General features: G+C 52.3%; 1 protein-coding gene across 2 annotated transcripts in view; it reads right to left on the reverse strand.

Annotated features, from left to right (window-relative positions):
* The window catches only part of HRH2 (histamine receptor H2), a 42,324-nt gene extending 21,341 nt beyond the window's left edge, over positions 1 to 20,983 (reverse strand). Inside the window, exons 1-2 of one of the 2 annotated variants that reach the window (XR_002799509.2) lie at positions 20,613 to 20,944; positions 1,606 to 3,191 (exon numbers count right to left, since the gene is read on the reverse strand). Coding sequence is in view for 1 of the 2 variants with exons in the window: in XM_023617200.2 (XP_023472968.1) it covers positions 1,606 to 2,699 (1,094 nt within the window). In the remaining variant the exon portion in view is untranslated. Of the gene's footprint in view, positions 1 to 1,605; positions 3,192 to 20,612 lie in introns of both variants that reach the window. The other variant, XM_023617200.2, reaches the window with a different exon arrangement.
* Positions 20,984 to 27,563: the final 6,580 nt, after the last annotated feature.

Below are 27,563 nucleotides of genomic sequence, written 5' to 3' on the forward strand. Positions count from 1 at the left end.
GCAAGGACCAGAGGGGCCATGAGGCCCGGGTGTCTAGTTGGACAGTTTGGCCCCCACAATCCTCCACAGAGGGCAGGATCCACAGTGTGTGTGGGTCTGCAGTGTCTGCCTGTTTTTCTCGAGGCTGCTGCTCACTGCTCGAGAGGGGACGTGCATCCCAGGAGGGATCGTAGGGCCTGTTCGCATCCCTTAGCTCACGTGCTTCAGGTAACTCTGGGAGGCCAGCAGGGCCGGCTGCGTGAGGACAGACCCCACACTCTAAGACATGAGGAGACTGAGGCCCGAGAGGGGCAAGGACTTGCTCAAGCCACAGAGTGAGCGAGGGCAGAGCTGAGATCGCGGCCACGCAGTTGACTTCCCATACCTGTTCGTCACAACAAAGGCCAAAAAGATCACTTCTACATCCCCAGTGCTCAGCACAGTTCCCGGCACGTGGTGGGAAGCTGACAAATGTTTGCAAATGAATGAATGAATGAATGAATGAATGGGTCAGTCTCATAGACCAGCATTGTGGGAGGCCCAGGCATAGTCTGTTGGAAGAGAAAGGGAAGTGCCATTTACGGAGCCCTTCTCCGTGCCAGCTGTTCTGCAGCATCCTTTCATCTACTCCTCTCAACAGCTCGAGCTGACTAGACTCTACCTTCCTCTCCATGCCGGGAGCTTCCTCAGCACCACTCAAGTCTTTGGTGGGGTTTCCTATAATACCCTGCACTGGCTTCATCACCAGGGAATTTATCTAAATCTCGTTCCGATCCTGTTTATCTTTTCAGCCTGGATACCTCTTGGGGATGGAATCCCCAGGCATCCTCTCTCTTGCATCTCCTATATCCTGAACGTGCAGTGGTCTCCAACCTTATTTTTTTATGCCACCTTGATTTTGTTCTATTCTCTTCCCGTCTCTCAGGGACCAGTGCCACATCTCCCTTCACTGATGTCCTCATCTCATGTTTCTGGTTCACGTCTTAGAGGTGAACCAGAGCCCTCTTCCCAAAGCACAGATCTGCCTGGGTTGCCCTCACCCCAATTCTAATCCTTCCATCTTGGCCTAAGACCTATGAGATAATGTCCAAGCCCTCAGCCTTGCCTTCAAGGCCCCGCCTTCCCCACTCGGCCAGTCCTCTTTCTCGAGTCCTCTTTCTCCTGCGACTTGAGTGCCCCCTGGGGAATGAGCTGATGCATAGTAGGTGCTCAATGAATGCACACAAGCTAGGTTTCTCATGTGAACCCCAGGTGGCAGCATGTGTGCATGGCCATCCGAGGGCTGTCCTGGGTGGTTTGGTAGGTGGGCCTTAAACTTAGGGTTCTTGATTATAAGGACAACGTAGCTAGAAAACAGGGCCCACATGTTCTGGAGTTGGGGGACCCCTGTCCAGGTCCCAGCTGTGTGGCCCTGGCCAAGTTCTCTGAGATTTAATGTAGTCCTTTTAAAATGGAGGTGAAAAGTTCTATCTCAGGGGGCTGTTGAGAGGATGGCATAACATGAGGTTTGCAAAGTGCTCATGAAGAGCACCAGGATCTTGTGAACAGTTGCCACCTTAATGGCTACCATTAATGGGACCTCCTCCCCATGCCCCCGACCTGCATGCACACTGCGAGGGTAGTTACCTGTCTGTGGCTCCCCGGGGGACCGTGACCTCTGTCCCACTCCACACCTGGAGCTTCAGGGGCTTCTCTTCCTGCCGCCTGGGTTCTGGGCTTTGATTCCTGGACAGCTGAGAGCTGTTGGACCTCAGAAAAGTTTCACGGGCGTTGCAGCCAGCCAACCTGCAGTGGAAGAGCTGCTGGTATGCTGTGCGGAAGTCTCTGTTCAGTGCAGCGTACAGGATGGGGTTCAGGGCCGAGTTGGCATAGCCTAGCCACAGAACGACGGCTTCAATGACCTCATTGACGGCTTCATCCCCTTTCAGCCCACGGTAGACAAACACGGTGAAGTAGGGGAACCAGCAGATGATGAAGGCTCCCATCACAGCGGCCAGCGTCACTGTGGCTTTGTGCTCCTTGATGGTGGCTGCCTTCCAGGAGCCGACGTGATGGATCCTCCTGGCCTGATCCCGGGCGATCTTGAAGATGCGGTAGTAGGTGATGCACATGACCAGCAGAGGCAGGTAGAAGGTGACCAGCCCGTCCACCAAGCCGTACACCAAGTTGACCTGGACTTTGCACTTCGAGGCAGTGTGATTGACCCCTGTCAACAGCTCTGACGAGCTGTTCTCGCTCCTGCTGTTCCACCCCAGGTGGATAGACAGGAAGGACAGGGTGATGGAGATGACCCAAATTAAGACCAGGGAGATGACCACCCGGACAGGAGTGACCAGCACCGGGTAGCGCAGGGGGTCCGTGACAGCGCAGTACCGGTCGAGGCTGATCATGAAGAGGTTGAGGATAGAGGCTGTGCAGAGCATGACATCGAGGCTGGTATAGATATTGCAGAACACCTCGCCAAAGCCCCACGTGCAGGACAGCTGGTAGAAGGCCGAGAAGGGCAGCACCAGGAGGCCGAGGAGCAGGTCAGTGATGGCCAAGGATACAATGAAGCAGTTGGTCAGACTGCGGAGCCGGCGGTTCAAGCCCACGGCCAGGCAGACCACCACGTTGCCAGCAATGGTGATAAGGATGAGAACAATGAGGACCACGCTGACAGTGACCTTGCATGCGGTAGAGTCCAGACAATAAGGAGGGGCTGTGCCATTGGACGCCATCCTAGGACCCTACAGCACCTTCTTCCACACGGCCCCTGGCTACTTTTCACCCAGCTCCCCACCGCGTCAGTTCCGTCAACCCCTGGGCTCCGGGCTGAACAGAGCCAAAAGAAAGCGTCCAAACATGAGGAGGCTACAATGACCTAGGCTGTTTCTCTAGAAATAAATAAAGCAGTCTCCTAGGAGGTGTTGGGCAGGAGTATTCATGAAGAAGAGGGAAAGCAGACAGGAATTCGTGGTTCACACTCCAGTCCTCAGATGGCCCCCTGCAGAATGGGCTCCTCCGCGGACTGGAGCGGGTCTCCGCTCTCCAGGGTCTGCACAGAGACTGGGGCACTGGGGAGTGTGTCCGCAGGTGGCTTTGGCTTTATGCGGGAGGGATCATGTGGAGACATGGGCACATCCTTCTCCATAGCTGGCGGCTGCTCCCATCCATGTGACAGGGGTCAAGGACTGCTGCGTCTCCCTCTCAGGACCGCTGGAGAGCAGGAGCTGAAAACGCAAAGGTCGAGGGTAGAGCACTTTGAAACCAGATCGAGAGTTTGACCTGATTCAGGACGGGTCCTTCTAGACCTTGACCTCCCTATGAGACACCAGGAGGCATGGGGTCATCTCGTTAGGAGCAACAGAGGCAATCAGGATACACAGTGGGAGGAGGAAGGGAGGCAGGAGGCAAGGGGCTGGACCACTGTGTTACCACGCAAGATACAGGTGGAGGGGCTGGGACTGCTTATACTGGAGGAAGAGAGATCTAGACACAGATTCTAAGCTCCAGGAGAGCAGGGGCTGCATCTGCCTGCTCACTGCTGGCTCCCAGTGCCTGGCCCACAGGTAGGCATTAAGTGTCTGCTGGATAGATGATAAAATGAATGAATGACTAAGCCAGTGTAATGAATTATCTTTGAAACTGCTGAGGACAGTGTCTGACACTGTTTTACAAAACGTCATCATGCTCTAAACCAGAGGCCAACAACGTTTTCAGGAAACAGCCAGGTAGCAGATACTCTCTGCTTTATATCGCACAGGGTCTCTGTCGCAACTACTCAACTCTGTCTTTGTCGCACGAAAGCACCTACACTGACAGTGTGCAAATGAATGAGCATGCTCCAATGAGATCTTACTTATGGACACAAATGTGAATTTCACATAATTTTCAAGTGTTGCAAAATCTTCTTCTTCTTTTGATTTTCTCCCACTCTCTAAAACTATTTCCAAACTATTAAAAAATGTAAAAGCCATTCTTAGCTCATGGGCTGCACAAAACCAGGCAGAGGGCCAGATTTAGCCCACGGTCATAGTGTGCCAACCACATCCCCACCCCACATCTGCTTGCTCTAAACATCTCTCTAAATCTTACTTTTCATATTTAGCAGCACATGTGGGCCCACATCCAGGTCAGCTGGTACGGAACTCACTCAGTCTTTCTAATGACTGCATAACAGTCCCTGGGGTGGCTGGCCAAGGTTTATTCCGCCATGCCCCTATCATGGGCAGTTGGGTGGTTTCTATTTCCTCTCTCCCTCCCTCCTTTCCCTCTGCAAACATCACTTCAGTAGAATGGCTGCACACACAATGCTTCTTGGTTAAATCTCAGATCCCCTCCTAGTGGTAACATCCTACGATGCCAACTGATGCAAAACAAGCTAAGGCCCTGCTGATTCCTGGATCCTTTCACGCAAGATGATCCTGGTTTCCCAGAGAGCAGACAGCAAGCAATCTCCTGGGGTTTGGGACTGTGCAGAAATCACATCGACAGCGGAACCCCTCTCAGAAGCAAGCTAAGTGCCATGTGACATAAATTAAGCCTCTCCTAGTCTCTTGCCTGAAGCGGTTTTGCAACCCGAATATGAGAAGCCTCACTTAATCACAACCACTGTAGTGGTTGAGGGAGCACAGCTCCTGGTCACCTTCTGCTGCTCCAGCTGGCTTGGCCACGCTGCCTCACAGGCTGGGCCTCTGGGTATTATTTTTAGAAGATCTTTTCATTACATAAATAGCCCAAACAGCATGGCTCTCACCGCCACACTTAATTAACTTTGTAGGGGGTAGCAGCCAGGGTATGTTTTTTGAGAATCCCTATTTCTGATCAAAATTCTCTCTGAGTTTCCTTAACAGCCAGGTATAGGTATTTTGACATTGGACTGATGTTTTAGCTAACGTTTGGGGGGTTTCAAATCTGAAGGAACCAGCCTCATATAATTAGAAATTAATTCCTCCCTCCCTGCTTCTCTCCCTTCCTTCGTCCTCTCTGCCCCCTCCCTCTGTTCCATGTGGCAGATATTTCTTTCAGAACTTACAATGTGCCGAATGCTCTTCCAGGTGCTGAGGCACAACGATGAACAGAAAGCAGCGGTTCCTTTTTTCATAGTTTCAAAGAAGAACCACTTCTACTGTGTTTCTATTTTGCATCCCAGGTCCCAGAAGTTTCTGGACCCTTTGTGAAGGCAGGGGTCATTGCATGGAGCTCAATCCATCCTGCACCCCGTGGGTAGAACGCCTGCTGAGAGGGCCATGGCACCCAAGATTATCGCCATCACTGCCACAAGACTGTCGTCATCACAGTTAACATAAAACATACTTTGTTGAACTTTCCTTTCAAACTTCCAAAGCGATGACATGTTTATTGCAGTAAATGGAGTATCCTAAGGTACAGAGGAAGGGCCAGCTATTTGGGCTGTCACACACCCAAGCCCTCCTGCCGGTGTGAGGGGGTGACTGCTGCTGCCCGTTTGGCACGATGGGGGCTTCCACTCCTGTTCCCTGCCCCTAGGTGCACACAGGCCCCGCAGGGCACTGCTTCACACACACTCCCCACATTACTCACCTTTCCTTAACTTTAAAATTCCCATTGTATAATGGATGCTCCTTTAGGGCGCTGAGATCTAACTCATTCTTTTGGGGACCTAGGCCGTGGCAACACAACCACTATTGTGCAAAGATGTACGTCTGTGTCAGCAGGTTTGCAAGTAGCAAAAAATGAGAAACCACCTGAGTGTCCATCGGCAGGGGGATGGTTCACCAAATTACGGCCATCCGTGCTGCAGGACAGTCCTGGGCATGGTGGCGCCACGCACAGTAAATGGAGTATCGCTTCATCCTCACAATGCCCCGCGAGGGAGGGAATCACTGCCCACTGAGCAGCCGAGGAGATGGACGGTCAGGGGCAGAGTGCCGTCACACCCCATTAAGTGGCCAGAGAGCTGATGAGCGCGCAGCTCCTGCGCCTTCAGCCTGCCTTCCCACCCGTCCTGGGACCAGACCTCAGCCCGGCTTTCCAGCTGGATCTTACCTAACACCCCGCGTTCGTCCCCGGCCTCCCCATTCATGCAGCCAGGCCTCTTCCTCCTGCCCTAGCCCTGCTGTCTCCTTCCCCAAAAGTCCTGCTCCCTCTGCTCACGGCAGCTGCTCTCCTTTCAAGGCTGGGCTCCAACACCGCAGTCCCTTGGGAGCTCCCGTGGTGCCTGGAGGTGCAGGCACCCTCCCTTGTCCTTTGTACTGAGTTCTGCTGTGGGCACCTGTGGCCTTGTGTTGTTAATATGGCTCGGCATTTGTCCCAGGTAGGGACTGGATCTTGCCCACCTCTCTCCACCCCCATCTACCCATCCATCTGTCTGTCCCTCCGTCCATCCATCCAGCCAGCAAACATTTCCTGCTGTCTATATAAGGGAGAACTATGAGGCACAGGGAGCGTGTGTGTGTGCACGCATGCATGTGTGTGTGGTTTCCTCACCTTGGAAATCTAAGGGTGCTCACCATGGGATTCAGTGGGCTGGGTTAGTATGTCTGAATGGATGTGTGAGAAAAAGGCTATTTTTCCCAACATTTTACAGTGAAATTTTTCAAACACAAACAAAAAGTTGAAAAAACAGTACAACATACATTAGATCTCATGCAATGGTCCATGCACATTAGATAATTGTCTGTTCTCTCATTCTGCGCGTGTGTGTGAAAATCACATGAACTCAGTGGAAACAGAGTTCAGCACCCCATCTTGCGGGCAGCTGTACGGGTCACACTGCTCACTCTCGCATCGTCTCGTCTTTGCCTGCATGGCCTGTGAAAGGCACTTTCTGGAGATCTTGCTCATGGGTTGTGGTGCCCCACCCCCAGCCCCCAGGGAGGCTCCTGACCTCCAGCTGGTCATCACCAAGCACTGAAGCCATGAGAAAGAGCAGCGGCCAGCTTGAGCCGCCGCACGGCGCACCTCTCCGAGGCTGTGCTGGCCGGTCAGCCACAGCTCAGTATGTTGAATGCACTCAATGAGCTCGCAGATGTGTGTTAAGCCCACTATGCTGGGCTCTGCCCACAAATGCTGGGAGGTCTGCTCCAGTCTCTTCCCATGACCAGCCTTGGTTGTCTCTAAGTACAGATCCTTGGTGTGGCAATCCAGGTCATTGCTGACTGGTTCTATCTTCCCTCTTTAGTCTCAGTTCCTGCCTGCCAGTTGTCCTTTAGTGTTTGAGGACAACACTTTGAGAAACACAGCTCTGATGGCATTTAATTCCTCCTGGTTTTGGAAAGTGCCGGGCCGATTCTGACTCTGTGTCTTTGCACATGCTGTTCCCACTGCCTGGAATGCCTTTCCTCCCATCCATGCCTGGTGAGCCCTCACTCTTCCTTCAAATCCTGGCCTCCTCTATCACCTCCTCCAGGAAGTCTTCCAGAAATAGTTGCTCCAACCTCTCTCACTTCCTCCTCCCACTTGGACCACCTATGGCAGAGGCTTGTGCTTTCTGAGGGGCACAGGGTCCCCACTGGGTAGAATGCTGAGTTTTCAGGGCCCCAGGAAATCTCTCCTCCTACTGGGGTCCTGGGTGATTCACCATCAAAGTGTGTCTCCCCAGGAACTGAGTTGTAGTGGGTGGGACCCAGAATACCATTTCCCTTTTCCATCCTCCCACGCGGCAGCAGAGAAAACGGGGCTCGGAGGGTCACCCCACGAGCAGGGGTGTAGGTGGAGGCAAACCCAGGTCTGTCTGAGGCCCCAGCTTCCCTCTCACTGCTCCTCACCCACGAAATGCCAGAAAAAGTCCTGCGGGTGGTACGTTCTCTTTGCCAGCTAGAAGAGCCAGGCCACCCAGAAAAGCACGTCTGGGCCTCGGGGTCTCCTCCCCTCCAAATCTTATCAAGCCAGGTCTACCACTTTCTGTTTCCTTTTCACTGGGCAGTGAAATGAAGTTTCCCTTTCAGGATTTAAGCACCTAAACCTCAGGCGCAGCTGTGATGAGCTGGCAATTGCACAGGCAGCCAGCAATGTGGGGGAATCAGTTAAGCTCCTTTGACTGGGTTTCTCACTTGGCCTGAGAGATGAATCTGATCTCCCATGCGATCATTTACAACAGGAACAGAAAACGGTCTGCATCCAGCAACAAGCGTGTGCTGGCACCTTCTGGGGAGACAGTGGGCAATCCTGCAGAGGAGGTGGTGTGACCCTTATTCTGCAAACATCCACACTCAGAGAAGTGAAGGGCAGCCTCGGGGCTGAGGGCAAGGCCTCTGACATTGCCCGGTCTGGGTTCTAACCGCTGTGATGTCCTTTCACAGCTTGTGACCTTGGGATAATAATGTGTCCTCACTTGGTGGATGTGAAAATGCAGAGAGGAAAGGTCTGTAACACGCTTAGTGCCTGGCACCTGGTAGGTTGTATTATTTATAATAATGCTATAAAGTTATTATTTTATAATAATAAAAACGTTATTTGTATTGTTGTCTACAGCCACATGGCCAGGAAATAGCCTTCATGCGCTCTCTGTATGTTTACCGTGTGCCTTCCCGGGGCAGACACTGTGCTGGGTTCTGAGGATGGAGCGGTGAGTGCAACAGAGACAGACTTCTAGAAGCTCCTGTCGTGGCGGGGGAGAGAAACGTGAACAGGTCGCTGTGGAGCTGCTCACTGAGCTGCAGTCGTGTTAGGAGTCCTATAAAGGGGAGCATATGGCGCCTCAGGAAGCCACAAGGGCGACCGATCTGGTCTGGGGGATATCTGAGTTGAGCTCTGCACCTGCGGGAAGGAGGAAACTCAGCGAAAATGAGGGACAAGCAGGTTCCAGACAGGGAACTGTCCCTGCAGAAGCTCAGCGGCAGGAGACAGTGGATTCTAACCCAGAGCCACGGGAGCCTCAGCGGGGTCGGGGGGTGAGCGGAGTGGAAGGCAGTGGGCTACTACGCATCTTCCTCTCCGCTGCACACCAGGGCCCAGGGTGTGGCAGCTGGGGGCAGGCCTGGGTCCGACCCTGCTGACCCCCACAGTTATCACTGCAGGTCATGAGACACCGCTGTCACTGGGTCCCAGGAAGGTAGTTCCTTGTGTTTATGAGCCATAATTTCTCAGAACTTTCCCCCAAAATCGGCCATTCCAAATGTTCTGGGTACCTGTGCTGAGGGCATCAGAAATCGGCCCAGCCTCAACCCCTGAGGAGCTCTGCCCCTGCCAGGAGTCCCAGACAGCCCGAGAAGCAGGGGCTACGTCAGTGGGGCAACGTTCACTCTTTAAGGAGAGCACCGAGCCTCTGCAAGCCCCAGAGGGGCCACACTCACACGAGGCACTGAACAAAGTGCTTGAGGTCTGGAGGTGGGGCCTGAACCGGCTCTGGCTGCCAGGAAGCTCTTCTTCTCCCTTACAGATGCTGGACCCAGGTGCAGCCCCACCTGAGAAGTGCCCACAGCACCCACTGCTGGGAGCTCAGGGGCCCCTGCTCACTGCAACTCCGGAGCCTGAGGCAAGCTGTGGGGTGGGGGCCGAGGGACAAGGGGGTCCAGCATCCTGCAGTTCAGATACTGCCAAGTGATGGGTAATTGGGGCCATGGTGGGGCAACGAGGGGTTGGGGGAACTCAGAGGAACGGAGTTTGGCTCTGCAGGCGGTGGCGGCAACAGTTTTGTGTGTGTGTGTGTGTGTGAGCATGTGTGAGCACACATATGCCAAAGGCAACATTCTAATGGGCCTGGAAGACCCCATGAATGTTGAAAACACTCACAGTGCTGAGCCGGCAGGTGCACGTCTAGGAGACCGTCCTGGGATTCCCCACAACACTGTGAGCGTTAGCAGGGGCTGGAACCGGTGGGAAAGTGCACACGCAGCGTGCCATGCGGCCATCCGAAAGATGCACCAGGTTGTCTGGGTGATGAGGGATGGTGTCCAAACGTGCACCGAGTGAGACATCTGAAGGGAAGGTATGTGTGTGTCTCTCACGTGGACACACGTTGACACCGGCAGACGGCTGGGGCGGGAGGGGAAAGGTGGTGCACTTTGTACCCGCAATATCCTGAATAGGCCCATCCCGAGAGCCAGAAAGCAGGCTGGCGGTTGTTGGGGATCGGGGACGGGGATGGGCTGACTGCTTCAATGGGTGCAGCGTTTCCTTTTGGGGTGAGGAAAATAGAGGTGCTGGTTGCACGCCGTTGTGAACGTCCTGAATGCTACCGAATTGTACACTTAAAAGGGTTAATTTTATCTTATGTAACTTTCACCTTAATTGAAAAAGAAAGAAGGAATAAAGACTGTCTCAGACAAACAATAGCTAAGGGAATTTGTGGTCACCCGATGTGGCTTCAGTTTCCCACACTAACTGTGGGCAGATGCCAGGCAAACAGCGTGGGGTCTCTCACTGATGAGAAAACATCCCAGCACGAACTGGTCACACAAGTAGTCAGGGAATGATCTGGACTAGATGCGTGCCTTGGGGTGGGGTGGGGGCACCTATGGACGCTCAAAGACTATGGGACCAGGCCTGGTTCAAAGCCCTGCCCACCTCTTTACCAGCCGTGTGTCCTTAACCTGTCTGAACCTGAGTTTCACCATCTGTCAAATGGGAATAATGATAATCTCTGCCTCACAGAGATATTAAATTATCTGTACTGCTCGGCAAATGGAAGTGGTCAGTGTCCTGGCTTGTGGTCCAGGTCCCTTCCTCCTCACTGTGATGCCAAGCTGATGAGGATCTGGGGCTGGGCCAAGGGTGGGAGAAGACTTGTGCCATTGCCCTTTGGGACCTTTGGAATCTTTTTACCTCAGGTCCGTATCACCGGTTCAAAACCTGACAGCCACATAGTTTGACAGGTGGAGAAGCGAAGGGGAGGGGATGCGACAGGGAAAGGAGTGGAAGCTGGGCCTTCAGGTCACACCCAGGGGCAGGACCAGCCACGTGGCCCGTCAGGGCTCCAGGGCAGGGCTACCACTTGGTCTGCTCAGGCCAAGAGCCCTTTATAAGAAGGCCTCCACTCCACGCTCACGGCCCTCAGGGACCTCTCCTCTTCCAGGCTCATTGCGCGGTTTCAGAATCAGACTGTGCTGGTCTCTGGTCTTGCCGTGCCTCTGCAATGCTCCCCGTGCCTGGCATCAAGATGACAAAGCATGCATGATCTGGCCTCTGCCAGCCACTCCAGCTGATCCTCAGGGGAGAAGTGTGCCTGGGGAGGAGTGCTGAGGAGTTTGAACTTAGTGCCGAAGGCAAGAGGAAGCTACTGAAGGTTCAGGCAAGGCCCAGGATTTCCCAGGGAAGTGGCAGCGGATGTGGGAACCCAGGTCTCTGGATGCCAGCCAGCTGACAATCAAGGAGGATACCGTCACCAATCAGCATGTAGAAAACGGCACTTCATGGCAGGCCTGGGGCACTCTGCACATCTCATTTACTCTTTACCACAACATCCTGAGGCGAGGGACTTTTATTTCCCCCCATTTTACAATGCAAAGAGTGAGGCTCAGAAAAGGTGAGGAATTTGCCCAAAGTCTCAACACCATTAGGCGGAAAGGTCAGGATTTGAACCCGGTCCGTCTGACTCCAGAATCCCTGTTCACCACCATGTATTTAGCTTCTCCTACAAAGAAAAAAAGAAACAAAAACCCTCTGGCCTTTTCAAAGGGACCCAGTGACTGCCTGCGCTTTGGCACCCATCCTCCTCCTTCGAGGTACCCCTCCTGCAACGGCATCCGTGCCGCTTGGACTTCTCGCTCCTTACTGCCATGGGCTAGATGGTCGCTCAACACCTCTTCAAGGTGGTAAAAGACTTCTGAGGGAGGCTGGGCATTAGAGAGAAAGGCCTGGTCTCCGGGGCCTGCAGCCACTGGGGCCCAAAACCAGGCACGGTCTTTCTCCGTCTTCCAGGCGCCTCGTCCCAAGCACTGCAGCCCCTAGGCGGGCCCTCCGCACAGGCTGAGAGGGGAATGGATCTGAATGTCGTCTGGAATGTGGGGCAGGTTCTGTAACCACCACTGTTGGCGCAGGTCGTGTGAGCCCCACCCGCCCTTTGGACATGCCTCCACCAGCCCAGAACGGGATGGTGGGATCAAAGTGGACATTTTCTTAAAGGAATGCAATCAGCTTGGCATCACAGTGAGGAGGAAGGGACCTGGACCACAAGCCAGGACACTGACCACTTCCATTTGCCGAGCAGTACAGATAATTTAATATCTCTGTGAGGCAGAGATTATCATTATTCCCATTTGACAGATGGTGAAACTCAGGTTCAGACAGGTTAAGGACACACGGCTGGTAGAGAGGTGGGCAGGGCTTTGAACCAGGCCTGGTCCCATAGTCTTTGAGCGTCCATAGGTGCCCCCACCCCACCCCAAGGCACGCATCTAGTCCAGATCATTCCCTGACTACTTGTGTGACCAGTTCGTGCTGGGATGTTTTCTCATCAGTGAGAGACCCCACGCTGTTTGCCTGGCATCTGCCCACAGTTAGTGTGGGAAACTGAAGCCACATCGGGTGACCACAAATTCCCTTAGCTATTGTTTGTCTGAGACAGTCTTTATTCCTTCTTTCTTTTTCAATTAAGGTGAAAGTTACATAAGATAAAATTAACCCTTTTAAGTGTACAATTCGGTAGCATTCAGGACGTTCACAACGGCGTGCAACCAGCACCTCTATTTTCCTCACCCCAAAAGGAAACGCTGCACCCATTGAAGCAGTCAGCCCATCCCCCGTCCCCGATCCCCAACAACCGCCAGCCTGCTTTCTGGCTCTCAGGATGGGCCTATTCAGGATATTGCGGGCACAAAGTCCATGTAAATTGGGAAGTGTGGGACTTGGGGAGAACCCTGGTTCTCTTTTCACTCTCTGCCTCCCCTTCATCCACCTGGGTCCTCAGGCTAGACACTTAGCATCATCTTGACTCCTGTCTTTCCTTCATCCTCAACAGCCAACTCATGAGCAAGCCTGGTGCATTTGCCTCTGAAACTCACACCCCCAGGGTGTGTTCGCCTTCCCTGGCCGCAGCCACCACGCTGGTCTCATCCAAGTCAGCACCATGTCCCGCCTGGACTTTCGTGACGGCTCTTGACTGGCCTCCCTGCTGCTCCCTTTACCCACCAACACCACCACCGGCTTATGTCTCGCCTGTGTGTCCCATTGCACCCTCTGCTCAGCTCACAAGGCCCCACAGATGTGCACCCACCTCTCTGATCTCCTACCTCACCCCCGGGCCTCAGTGGATACCTGGCCGCACTGACCTTGTTCCGGTGCCCTGGACGTGCTGCTCACTCCACCCTGGAGCTCTGCTGTGATCCACGCCGACATGGACAGTCACATCAGGCTGCAAAATCAGCTCCACAGCGGGCCCTCCTTGACCCCCGCAGCTGCTCCCTCACCTCTGTCCTAGCCCCCTTCATTTGGCTTCCGCAGCACCATTTTTCCCTGGCATTTTCCTGGCTTCCCTATTTGTTCATTATTTCTCTCTCCCCACTGAAAGTGAGCGCTGCTGAGGGCCAGGATCCCTGCTGCCTTGTTCCCCGACAGGCACTTCAGGGCGGCTCAATTAATACCTACTGGATTGCCTAAAGGCAGATTGAAAACAACCATCGTAACAACATCATATCCCATTTATCGGGCACTTTGGAAGCGCCAATCTTTACATGCTTTATCACGTTTAATCTCTGCAACACATACTACACGTACGCCGTTACTCATCTCTGTTTGACAGAGGAGGAAATCAAGGTTTATGGTGCTGTGTGACTTGGCAAAAGTCCCCAGCCGGCAGCAGGCCGGCAGATGTGGGAAGGCCTGCGGAGGGCGGTCTCAGGGCAGGAGTTGGACTGTGCCAAACGAAGATCTGCCTTGTCCTTCTGGGGGAGGCGACGTTGCAGTGTTGCAGCGAGGCCCAAACCTCTGCCATCCAGCGGCAGAACTGGCCGGGGAGGCAGGGACCGGGTGGAGAGGGCATGGGCTGGGAATCTGGACCCTGCGGGTGAGTCCCTGTGGGAGTCTGACTTGCTGTGTTACCTCTGGCGAGTTTCACACCCCAGGTTCCTCCGCAGAAAGCTGGGAACATGTGCTTTGGATGGCAAAGGCCTCTTCCAGCAACTTTTGTTTGTGTGTGTGGGAGGGAAGGAATCCGAGCCCCGCAGATGACAAAATTGGAGGGCTCTGGGTGGAAACAAGACACAGGGGTCACCCGGTGTTTAGGAACTGCTTTTACAGCATCCCAGAGAGGCATACCTCCAACGACAGGGGGCTTACTATCTTACAACTTATTTGTCAGTCAGTCATGGCCATTTAAAGACATTTATGGAGACCTACATATTCTTTTTTTTTTGGAGGCCATACCCTACGGCATAACAAATATATTGTGATATATGCACATTCCATAGAAGATATAATTTGCATATAACTACTTTTGGGTTTTTTTGGTGAAGGAGATTGTCCCTGAGCTAATATCTCTTGCCAATCGTCCTCTCTTTGCTTGAGGAAGATTGTCACTGAGCTAACATCTGTGCCAATCTTCCTCTTTCTTATGGGGGCTGCTGTAAGAGAGGGGCTTGACAAGCGGTGCTAGGTCTGCGCCCGGGATCCAAACCTGTGAACCCTGGGCCACTGAAGTAGAGCGTGCAAACTTAACCGCTGCGCCACCAGGCCAGCCCCACATATAGCTACTTAATATAAACTGCCACGGCCTAGCTGCCACAGTATTACATTTGCAGATGTCTGATTAAACATTTATTACTTGCAAGTTTGTGGTTTTCTTTTTATGTTTTAGATCTGGTACGTGTGTGCGTGTGTGTGAGAAAGAGAGAGTTTGTAGATATTTTGTAGGTTCCTGAAAAGCTCAGAGGCCCCGGAGAACAAGCCTAAGTCCCTTTTTCCAGGCAGCCCTAGAGAGGTCCATGTTCTCTGAGTTTTTGCTTCTCTATGACTGAACAGCCCTCAGGTCCTTAAACTTGACCCATCAGCATCACCATTGCCATCATGGCTACTACTGTCCTCACCATCATCCCACCATCATCACCATCCCATTCACCACCATCTGCACCAGCAGCAGCCGCTGCCTCATGAGCTGGGCACCAGAATGTCCCCCCCAACACTGCATCTTCCTTCCTCTGTTCTGCTTTCCGCGGGCCTCACTCCAGGAAGGTCTTGCCCTCCAGCAGGGTGCAGCTTGCTCTCACAGGCAGCAGTCCTGCAGCCAGCTGGGCCACCTTAACGCTATCAGCAGCCCACAGTCAAAACTTGCCAGGCACATTCGCACACACCGGTTACCTCACATAATTCTCTCGGCCCTTCCCTGCTTTCCACCGCCCCTCCGCCTGCCCCGGGGCTCATTTTGAGTCCTGTAGGAGAACTCTGTGGAGTGCCAGGGCAGACACTGTTACCCCATTTTGCAAGTGTGGCACAGATAGGCTGAATGCCTAGGCCGAGGCCACACAGCTGGTCGCAGTCGGGAAGACCCTCTTGGCTTCTAACTCCCGACAGCCTATCCCGTCCCACACCTCCTGGGTTTCTCAAACCTCATCTGTTCACGTTCCACCTCCACAATTTTTGCCAAACCCGTAAAATACTAGTTCCATTTTTTACCTAACATTTTTCTTTAAAGTGACTAAATTTATTGCAAAAGGAATTTTTTTTATCATTTTAATAACCACCAGGATCACTTCCCTTCAAATAAGTCACCCTGAAAATAAATGCAGTGAAAACACACCCAATGTTGTTATATTCCATGTAGCTGCTGCTGCCCAAGAGCCAGCCCAGCCCCGTGCTGGGCAGGCAGATGGACGGACGGACAGACGGACGGACAGACAGAAACCTCACTGACATTTTTCTGTGATGTGAGAGAAGGCTTGAAGGAGAACGGAACAGGCATCTTCTCACCGTATGATGGGAGGTTTGTGGCTCTCTATGCCACGACCCCCTGAGTCCACCTCGGGATCCCAGGCGGCCTGCCCCACAGTGGAGGAAGCAGTTCACTCACCCCAGGAGGCCAAGGCCGTGGAGGGGAAAGGAGCCGGGATCCTCTCTGAGGCTTCGTTTTCCCCCCACAGCACGGGGTGCTGGGAAGAGGAAGGTAAAGGTGGAGAGATGGTGCCAGAAGCTTTGTGGCTCCCCGGCAAACATTACTCCCCTCCCCACGGCCATCCTCTGGGCTTCATGTCCCACCTTTCCTTCGAGAGAAGGCACCCAAGGTCGCCAGATGAAGAAGGAGCCAGGAGAAGAAATGAGCCGCGAGGAAACACGGGTCTGCATTTGGGAGCGTCCGAGTGCAGGCGGCTGGGTGAGGCTAGAGCGGCTGTTTGGGTGCGAAGGCTGCCCCTCACCCCACCCCCAGAGCAGCCCCCAGGACCCTGGTGAGAAAAAGGGTCTTCACAGCAGCACAGCGTGTCCTAATCCCAGCTCTGCCGCTCAGTGAGGAGAGCTAGCCAGGTGGCTTTGCCTAGGGCCCGCTTTCCCTTCTGCAACCAATGCAAATGAAACCCAGGGTGATACCACTGCACACCCACTGGGATGGCTAGAATCCAGAAGTCAGATAAGAAGTGTTGGTGAGGATGTGGAGAAACCGGACCCCTCACGCACGGCTGGTGGGAATGTAACCGGACGCAGCTGCCGTGGAAAACGCTCTGGCAGTTCCTTCAGAGGCTAAAGAGCATGATCACAGGACCCAGCAATTCCACTCCTGGGTATGTACCCAAAAGAAATGGAAATACACATCCTCACAAAAACCTGTACACAAACGTTCACAGCAGCGTTATTCATAACAGCCCCAAAAGTAGAAACAACCCAAATGCCCACCAACTGATGAATGGATAAACAAAATGCAGTATATCCATAAAATGGAATATTATTTTGGCCATAAAAAGGAATGAAGTACTGACACATGCTACCACATGGATGAACATTGAAAACATTACGCTGGGTGAAATAAGCCAGTCACAAAAGGTCATATATTGTTCCACTAATCATATGTTATATGATTCCACTGATATAACATGTCCAGAATAGGCACATCCACAGACACAGAGAATAGACTAGTGGTTGCCTAGCCTTGGGCGGGAGTGGGGGTGGATAGAGAGTGACAGTTTTGTGTACAAAGTTTCTCTTTGGGGAGACGAAAATGTTCTGGAATTAGATAGTGGTGATGGTTGCATAACCGTGAATATACTAAAAATCACTGACTTATGCACTTTAAATGGGTGAATTTCACGGGATGGGAATTATACCTTTATAAAGCTTTAACTTTTTTTTTTTAAAGACCAGTCTGGTTGCTGGTGGGGGCAGAGTGGCAGCAGGGAGGCCAGCGGCCAACAGTGCAGTCACAGGCTCTGGTGCCCAGCACATCGGTGAATCCCCGTGGGTGCCTTGTTGGGCTGAGCCCATCGGGAAACGCCCTTCTCTAATTGGATTTCTCAGCCCGGCACTGGGGACACACTGGACAGGACAGCCTTCCGTTGCGGGGGCTGTCCTGTGCCTTGTGGGATATTTAGCAGCATCCCTTCCCCCTACCCACTATATGTCAGCACCCCCCGACATGTGACAATCGAAACTATCTCCAGACATTGACAGATGTCCCCTGGGGATGAAACTGCTCCCAGGTGAGAACCCTGCTCTAACTTCTCTTGCTCATCTAGTGAATTCTTGCTTATCCTTCCAGAACCATTTCAGACATCTTCTCTTCTGGGGAGCCTTCACCTTTTCTCCTCTGAAGCCCCACAGTTTCCTAAACTACCCCCTCCCCCTGTCAGAGCCCCGAGGACACTGTTTACACACCACTCTCACCCCAGCCCTCTGTAGAGATGGCAGCTTGTGTCCCTTTGGGTCCCTAGCATCTGGCACAGAGCCTGGCACTTCAGAGGTTCCTGCTGAGCCATTCTTCACCTGTAAAGTGTGGAGATGCACTGCTTTCCCCAGGGTCTCTGCGACAGGTGCACACATGTTGGCAGTGGAATCTGTCACCCTCCTGACTCTGGGTAGGACCGTAGGCTCTGGGTTTAGACAGCCTGCGTTTGAAACCCAGGTGATGCTGGGCAAGTGACTGAATTATCTGACTCTTGGTTCCTTTTCTGTAAAATGAGGATATTGATAAGACCTACCTCATAGGATTCTTGTGAGCACATAGTAAGAATACAACAAATGTCAGACGTTATTGGTATTAGTAATTTAGTGTTCCTTCTTTCTTCTAAGGGGCCTTCCAGGTAGCCCTATCATTGACAAGCATCCACATGCCAGCCCTGTCCTGGGTGCTGGCCAGGAGGAGGTGGGGTTGGGTGGGTTATATTGTCACTAGAAGCCAGACAGTTCTATGTCCACTAATTACTACAGTATACGCTAATTGCATAAAATCTAGAAAGTTCAGAAATTATAAAGAGGGAACAAATCTCCTATAATTTCACAGCCCACTGGCAAACATTGTTAACACTCTGGCTTACTCCCTTCCAGTCTTTTTTCTAAGTGCTTGCCACAAACTTGTGACCATGTCATACATATGCATATGCACAAGTGTGCCCCCATTTATTAAAAACTGTCCATTTTTAGTAGCCACATAGCTGTCCTGTAATTTACATAATTGATCCCCTATTGTTGGACATTTAGGTGCTCTCTGACTATTAACGAATATCGTTGCATTGGAAAGTGCCTTCGCTCATATTCCCATCATTCATTTGGATGTTCTCCTCTTCTTTTAAAACATTTTTGGCAAAGGAACCTCTCTAGCCTGCTGGGACGTCCATTTTCCCATCATCAGGGATTTCCTGCTCAAGGGTGTGCTAAATCATTGTTATTGGGACTTAATCCTATTTCTCCTTCTTTGGGACTTTGGTGGAGATGGACCACAGCTGGCCTTGTTTTCCCGTCAGACACACCGCCTGGCAGGGTCAGTTCAGTTAGTCATCAGTGGAGGATGGAGAACTGAAGGTGCCTGTGAAGCCAGGAGAAGGGTCCCCGGCCAAGGTTAAGGGAAGTGAGGGTAACCAGGACAAGGCGGCAGAGGAAGGAAGAGAAGTCGGCAGGCTGGGGGAATTAGCCTGATTTCTGCTTCCTATGAGATGCCGAGGAGCGACCTTCCTTCCATCCAGACCCCTAGAGAAGTCCCTCGGCAGAGGTCTCCAGCCCCACGGCCAGCCTGCAGACTCACTTTCTCCTGGGATGAGGCAGCAGCTCTTCTTACTACACATGGAACAAGAAACCAACGCTGATCAGGCACCCACAGGTGCCGGGTCCTGGGCTAGGCACCTTTCACAGTCCTATTTTGGGGCCGGTGTGGTACTGTCAGAAGCACTCCGGAGTCAGGCAGACCTGGGGCCAATCCCAGTGCAGCCACTTCCTTCCAAAGTGCCCTGTGGGGTCGCTGAGTCCTGGGAGCCTTGGTTTTCTCATCTGTAAATCGGGTGTGATGACACGGGCTTCCCATGATTATTGTGAGGATGATAGCCAACGTTGTAGACATAAGGCACAGAGGACCAGGCATGCACAGGACAGGTGCCAGAGAAATGTGCTTTTCTCATTCTATTCAATTCCTGTCGTGTCTCAGGGTCAGAGATGTCAATAAAAATAATCTACCTAGTTGCCTTTCATAACCTCCAGCAACAGGGACCTGATTAGTAGGTAGGAATTCATAACTTTCTGTTACAAATAAGGAAACAGACTCTGAGAGATTCAGCCAGGAGTCTTCACAGGACATAAACTGTCATTCCACAGAATTCACATCTTAGAGAACCATCAAGATGTGTGTCTGGGTTGGGGGGTGGAGCTCCCTGGTCCCCCAAATTCCCTGGGCCCTGCTTCAGGCCCAGCCAGGACACCGACCATCTCTGGCAAAGGAGACCAGAGAGGACCCGGCGCATACAAATGAGGTCCCAGGAGGCAACCAGTGCCAGCATTCTGACCACCCAAGTGAAGGCGTGACAACTGCCATTGGGGACACCACAACCCGCAGGTGCAGGTGCTTTCTTGCCACCTCCTTATCCTCACAGCCACCACAAAGGGGGCATTAGCATGCCCCTGTTCACAGGGAGGTAACTGAGGCTCGCATTTTCAAGGTCAACTGCACCACTTCAGCGGCGCAGAACTGGGTTTCCGAGCCCAGGGCATTGCTGGGCTCATCCCCTTATCTCGGAGGCGAATGGCTGTCCAGATGTGCCCAGAGGACTCCTGCCGAGCGGAGCGCTGCCCTGTCCTCGCTCCCGGGCATCGGGCATCGGGGCAGCAGCCCGGGAGGACGACGGCTCCCGAGGGGCTAGCAGCCCCCTCCCCGCCCGTCCAGGCCCTCTATCGGCTTTCCTTAAGCAAAATCCTCCATGCTCCGACAGACACATCTCCCAGCTAAAACGCGACCGCCCACACCCGGGACACACCAGGGACTGTTTCGGCGCAAGTGGACTTTCTAAACCCACCCCCATGCAAGCAGAGGGGACGTACACCCGACCCCGCTCCCGAGCACTGCAGCGGACCTGGGCTGCATCCCGCGCTCGCAACGCCCCCTCGGCGCGGGCACGACCCGGCGGGTCACAGAGAAGGAAACTGAGGCTCGCAGGTGGAGGGACCTGCCCAAGGTCAGGCACCGCCAGCGAGCGGCGGGGCCGTGGCTCGAAGCCGGGGTCAGGGTGACGACGGCCGCGGGAACCCGCAGCAACCGCCGGGCGCGGTCCCGCCAGCGCCCGCCGGGCATCCCACCCCGAGCCGAGGCCCCGCGGAGGCGGCGGCCGCGTTACCTGGAGCTGCAGCCGCCGAGCGTGGCTCCGCTCTGGCTCGCCTCGGTCCTGCGCCGCGCCAGCTGCGCTCCGGGCAGGGATGGAGCGGGCGGCGCTGCCCGCCCGCGCCCCGCACCCACTTCCTCGTCTCCGCCCCCGACTCGCTCCTCCTCGCTCTCAACTGCTCCTTCCCTTCCTTCCCTTCCTTCCCTCTCCGTCTCTCTGTCTCCCCTTCTCTCTCTCTCCCTCTCCTCTCCTTCCCCCTCGCTCCATGCACGGCGCGCGCACACATTTTCTCTTCGTTGGCTTTTCTCCCTCTCTGCACTGCCTCTCCCACACTCTCACCCACTTTCTCTTCTGCTTTCTCCCAGACCTTCTTTCCTTCCCTCTCTGGCTCTGACACTTCTCCCTTCCTCTTTCTTTCTGTTACACTGCCCCCTCTTTCTCTCACTTTTTTCCCTTGTTCTCCCCCCACTCCCCCCTCAGCCTGGCCTGGGACCCAGCATCCCTCCACCTGTTCCGTAATTGGTGGAGTGGAAGGGGCTCCCAGCTGTGGCCCAGCTGGGGATCAGGTGGGCCCCACACCTTGAGTGCCCAGCACCCAGCTACTTCAAACCAGGCTAGAAGTGAGAGAAAGAAGTAGTTTGTGGGGGAAAACCCTGGCTAATTCTGGGATCTGTGGAACTTCAGAAAGCCCCAGAGTGGATTTGTTCTAGTTGAAGAAAGGAATGGTGAGAGAGAAGAGGTAGGGAGGAAGTCCTCGGGAAAAGGAACTTTTTGGGTAGGGAAAATAACGTCCACATTCTAGATAAGAAAATAGAGGCTCAGATGGGAAAAGCTGTCTCTTAAATATCAAGATGTCAAGGCTGCTGTGCTAACCACGCAGACCTCAGTGGAGGGAACCTGGGTGGGCAGGATGGCCAAGGGCGTTGTGCCAGGCCTGGAATGGTCAGCCAAGTGTACAGGAGGCAGGTGGTCAGATGGGCTGCTCCTGGTTGCTTGGGGAACCTGATACCTGGAGGTTATCAGAGACACTGTCCCTGTGTCTCCCCAGGACCTGGAGGGGTGTTTTTGCAGAAGTTTGGCAAAGGAGAACGAAAGGATGCTGGTTCAGCTGAACGTAAATTTCAGACGTGCTGAGGATGATTGACACACCACCCTAGGCCATTCTGTCCCTGTGGGCCTGGCCCTGTGCCATGTGCTAAGATGCAGAGACTAAGGTCACAGTCCCTAAAGCTCTGAGGTCACAGCTTCTGGGGAAGGCTGTTGCAGGCCAGGCATCCATGTCACCAGCATCTTGGAATGACAGCAGGAGCCTCCAAGCTGGTCTTATGGATTCCACTCCTGTTCACCTGCAATTCACAAAGCAATGTAGATAATCTCTAAAAAGTGTAAATCAGATCATGTCTCTCTGCCCCCCTGCTGAAACCCTCCAATGACTTCCTGCCGTGTTAGAATAAAATCCAAGCTCCTTACGACCATCGACGTGATCCGGCCATGGCCCTCCTCTGTGATCTCATTTCTCACCACTCTCCACCTACCTCCATGGGCCTCAGCCACAGCAGCTTCCTGCTTGTGCCCAGAAAGGGCCAAGCTATATCATACCGCAGACCCTTTGCGCTGGCTCTTCCCTCTGCTGAGAATGCTCTTCTCCACATCTTCCCATGGCTGCTCAAAGTCAGAGAGGCCGTGAGGCCTGATCATCTCACCTAAAGCAGCCACCTCCTTGCTACAGTGTTTTTCGTATCACCCCTTTCTATTATAACAAAAACACTTATGACTATCTAAAATGATTTCATTTATTCATTTGTTTCTATGCATATTGTCTGCTTTACCTCACCAGAATATACCAGCGAAGGAGCAGGAACCTCGTTTGTGTCTGTCCCTGTTTCTCCCCAGGACCTGGAACAACACTCAGCACTTAGTGATACATGCTCCATAAATGGTGGTTGAATGAGTGAATGAATAGATGTTGTAATGAAGAGGCTTAGGAAAAGGAAGAGATGACTGACCTCACCAAGTGAGAAAAGCTTGTCATCAGAAAGGAGTGGTTTTAGAGCCAGATCTTAAAAGGAAAGCAACATTTCACAACATGGAGAAGAGCAGAGGCCGGTGAGGCAGAGGAAAAGGCGTGGAGACAGGCACAGAGCGTGAACAGCGTGGGGCATCAGGGAAGGCAGAGCAGACGGGTGGCAGGCAGGTGCGGACCGTGAAGGGCTTTATGGACATGACTTGGGTGGGAATCTGGACTTGATCTTGTGAGCCAGGTGAGGCTATGGCGGGTTTTCTGGCTGCGAGGCTGGTAAGGCTGGGATGTGTGTCCTGGAGAAGAGAAGGCTGCAGTGACCTTTGTCTGTATGAAGGGCTATCCGGGCAGCGGGAGCAGGTGCAAGGGCAGCACTTGGATCAATGATAGAAGTGGAGTGAGATGGATTTTGGCTCTGTAGAATGCTTTCTTTAAGGATCCGAAGAGGAAAATGGGGTCAGTGTGGCTGGGATTACTGTCCACTCACATTCAGTGCCCCTCCCAAAGAGAGGAAGGTATGTCTGTGACGTGGTTGGCCACCAGTGTATTGCTGGGGGTGATCTGCATCACTTCTCTGCAGAGGCTCTGGGCCAGCCAGTGTCCGCCACGTCCATTACCTCACCTTGGGTCCCAGAGTGAAGTCCCAGAACCCCTGCCAACCCCCAGTGGACACTATTGAGAATGAGAGATAAATTTGTTGTAGGCATTCAGGTTTCTGGAGTCGTTTGATATTGGCGGATAATCACAGTCCCTTGGTTCTCTTTACTGAGTTAGAGGTTCAGGCAAGCTGGTTCCAGCACTACTAGCCGTGATAGATTTCCAGAGATGGCCACAACAGTTTGGCCCAAGCTCCTTTGCAGTACGACAGCACCTCCCATCAAGACGTGGCGTCCAAGTCCCTTCTCCTAGTCTGGATCTGCCTTGTGACTTGCTTTAACTGATGGAACCCACTGGAAATGATGCTGTTCCACTTCCAAGGCTAGGCCTTAAGAGGCATTGGTGCTTCAGCTCTCACTCTCTTGGAATAATGCTCTGAGACCATCAGGCTGTGAAGACACCTGGGACGAAGGGCCACGTGGAGGGAGATGGCCAGCTGTCCCAGCTCCCACAGCCACATGGGTGAGCCACAGGCAAGACCAGCAGAAGAACCACCCAGCCACCCTGCAGAACTGAACATCCTTGTTGCACTAAGCCAGTAAGCCAGTACGTTTTGGAGTGGCTTGTTACAAAGCAATGAATAGCTAGATAAGGGGCCTTCGGAGGAATCAGTTCCTATCTCTGAGGCTATTTCCTTGACTATTAAATAAGCATAACAGTGATGTCTGCCTCAAAGAGTTTGGATGAGGCTCAAATGAAAAAGGAAGTTGATGTTAAATTCATTCAACACCTGTCTATTGGACCTACTACGTGTCAGACACTGGGTAAACCCTGTGTTATAGCAATGAACAAGGTAGACGAGGATCTGACATGCTAGAGGGAGGAGATAGATGATAAACAAGCCAGATAATTTCAGCTCAAAAGAATTGCTATGAGGAAAGCAAAGCAGGGTGATATAATTGAAAGTGACTGGGGGCGGTAGTTTAAGATAGTTGGGGAAGGTTTTTCTGAGCGCATGACATTTGAGCTGAGCCAGGCACAGGAAGATGGGGGAACAGTGCCCCATGTGGAAGGAGCAATAAGTGCAAATGCCCCAAGGTAGGGACAAGCTTGGCCCTAGCAAGGAACATGGAGAAGGTCATCATGGCTGAGTGTACGAGGGGAGACAGACAGTAGTTGGAGATGCTGTTGGTGCAAGGCTGTGGTGAAGCATGTGGGTTTTATCCCAAATGCAATGGAGCCGCTGGAGGGTTTTAATAGGGAAGTGACACCCTTCATATGCTGTAAAGTGAGTTATTACTAGAAGAGGTTTGTGGCTGGCCACAAGAGACTGAGATGACATTCGCAATCGCTTCCAGCTCCAAAAGTTTCCAGTTCTGCACTAGATCTGAAAACCTTTGGAAACTGCCTTCGCAGTTTAATCATCTAAGAAGTCATCGTTATCACTAATAGGCTTCCCACCTTGCAATAGGGCTTTGAGATGTGGTGGCCCCAAGTTCCTCCCTACTCTGAATATGTAGTAAGAGCCATCTTTCAAAAGAAGCCGGAAGAAGCGTGTCATTCCGAGGAAACTCAAACCACTACTTGACCAAAATAGAAAAAACCGTGGTTTCTTTAGATAAGTAATCTCTGCTGAGTGTGATAGCTTAAAATTGAAAAAAAGAATTTGCAACAATTAAGGTTATGAATGACATAGCATAGCAGTAACATTTACTGAAGTGTTCTGCGGAAAATTTTAACAAGACCCACTGGTTTCTGTCATCAGTTATTTCTTGTCTCCATCCTGGGATGACTCGGGTTGTGGCAGGGCTCCTGAGACTGTGGTAGGGGTGTGCGCAGTGCAGAGTTTCTTCGCCACCGTGTGCTCTAAGTCTTGAGAGAGGTGTTGGAAATGGCACAGGGCTGGGAGTTCCAGCCGATGCAGCTGTTCCTGCCCCACCGGGGCTGCTCCAAGGAGGCCAGACTCGGCAGTATTTCCAATGTCTCTAAGATCACATGACGCCCCAGTGCCGGCTCACGAGAGAGGAAGGAACACAATCTGTTGAATATCTACCAACTTCTGTAGACTGTGCTGGGTTCTTTGCACACATCATCTCAAATAATTCTCACCACCACCCTGTGAGGTAAATGCTATTACTCCTCCAAGGTTACAGATGAGGAAACTGAGGTTCAGAAAGTCAGAGTTTTCTCCAACGTCCCATAGCTAGCTGGGGGATTCATTTAACCAGCTCCAAAGCCCCTGCTTTTAACTACTCTGCTCTCCTGGTTCAGGCCACTAGCAAAATAGACTGTTCTGTGGGAACCCAGAGTCAGAAATTATGTGTTTAGCCTGAGTCTCCAGCTGGCTAGCCCACGCTGCAGATTTTGGACTTGTTAGCCTCCATAATGGCATAAGCCAATTCCTCAGAGTAAATCTCTTTCTCTCTATGTCCACATCCTGTTGGTTCTGTTTTTCTGGAGAACGCTGATTAATATACAGAGTAGGAACTATTAGCCGTCTCCTAAAGCAAGGATGGGAGAGAAGATTCAGAGCAGCTGGAGGACGTGCTGGCTGACACAGGCAGCTCCAAACTGGGACTCAGATAGGAGAACCACAGCCCGGAATGAAGGAAAAGCCAGATCCGGGAATCACGCGAGGCTGCCCCTGGGAGCCTGGCTGGGTGGCTAACGAAGAATCCCAGGAGGCAAGGAGTTTGGAGGTGAGGGTCAAGAGGTGAGCCTGGGGCCCGGCTGAAGGAGACTTGAGCAGCTTGTCCCCAGACCGAGTGAGGGTTCTTGTCTACCCCAGTGATTTCTACCCCTCTTCATCCTTGACTTTTACCTTCCGTAAAGACTGGAAATTCATATACTTGCTTTCCCATTCTCCGTTACAGCTAGAGATTGTCACGTGACTCAGTTTGACCAACGAGACAAAGGGGACGTCTTTAGGGGATGTAGAAAATATCCCTCCTTTAATAGGAAAGAGGGACATGAGAAGGCACTCTCCTGTGCTCTGCCCACTTTTTCCACTACTGCCTTCTTTTGATCCTGCACCTGAGACAGCCATGTTGTGACCATGAGGGAAAAACCATGAGAACTGCAAAGAAGCTCAGAATACAGATATTGTAGGGCTTCCAGAGCGACTCTGGGAACACCAACTTCTCAGCTCTTTCGATTCTGAGATAATGAATTGTGAAAATGATTTACAGCTGTCACATCCTGATTCAAGGAGGAAATATACGGATGTGCAGAAAATACGGCCCATCCCCAGTTTGCTGCCCTTTGAGAAGATGGTGACTCCATTTTCCTCTGTTGGGACAGTCTTCCTCTCTAGTTTCCACCTGCCCCCCCCACCCCCGCCAAGCTTATGTGCTACTTCCTCTGGAAGTTCAACTTCAGGTTCCCAGGCTGGGTCATGTGCCCATCCTCAGAGCCTTCTTAGCCTGGTGCACCTTCGCTTTCATTGCACATGTCATGTCGTGTAATGGCTTCTTCCCCACAAGATGCTTCTCCTGGGTGCTCTGTGAGGGCAGGAAGAAAGGGGGAAGGGAGGGAGCCAGTGATATGCATCTCTCTCAGCCCACTTCCCCTTATGTCTCATTTGCCCAGACCTGCCGCATGGCCATGTCCAGCCACGAGGGAGGCTAGCGAAGTGACAGCCTTCCATCCTCCATGGGGGGAAGCAAGCAAAGGAGAAGAGGGCTGGGAAGGGATGTGTTGGGTTGGCCACTAAGCAACCTCTGCCACAAACGACAAAATATTTTATTAAGTTCTTTGATGTTTTAACAGTAACTGTTTTTCTAAATGAAAAGACTTTTGTTATTTATTACTGATTCTAAAAGTAAAAAAGCTTGTTGTAAAAATTCAGACCGTATAGGTTGTGAGTTTCTTGAAATCTTATTTCCCTAGAGAAAAGCCTATGAATAATTTGATCTACATCTCATCCCAGATTTTTATCTATGCGCGAAAATATCTTTAGGCATTTGTTTGTAAAAATGGGATCATATCACACATACAATTCTGCCATCGACTTTTTTTAAACATAAGAGTAGCATGAACATTTCCCCATATTTATACAGATAGAGCTAACTTAACCCTACTGAACAGAGACACAGTTCTGTATTAGTGATCTATTTCTACAAAACTAATTAGCACAAATTAGTGGCTCGAAACAACATGCATCTATTACCTCACACTTTCTGTGAGTCAGGAACCTGGGGACCACAGCAGCCAAGATGTCAGCAGGGTCACGTCCTCCTCTGAAGGCTCAAGTGCGGAAGGGTCTGCTTCCCAGCTCACTTACATGTTTGTTGACAGGATTGACTTCCTTTGGGTTGAGGGCCTGAGTTCCTCAGCAGCTGCTGGCTAGA

The sequence above is a fragment of the Equus caballus genome, chromosome 14, assembly GCF_041296265.1.
Source record: "Equus caballus isolate H_3958 breed thoroughbred chromosome 14, TB-T2T, whole genome shotgun sequence".
Classification (NCBI taxonomy): domain Eukaryota; kingdom Metazoa; phylum Chordata; class Mammalia; order Perissodactyla; family Equidae; genus Equus; species Equus caballus.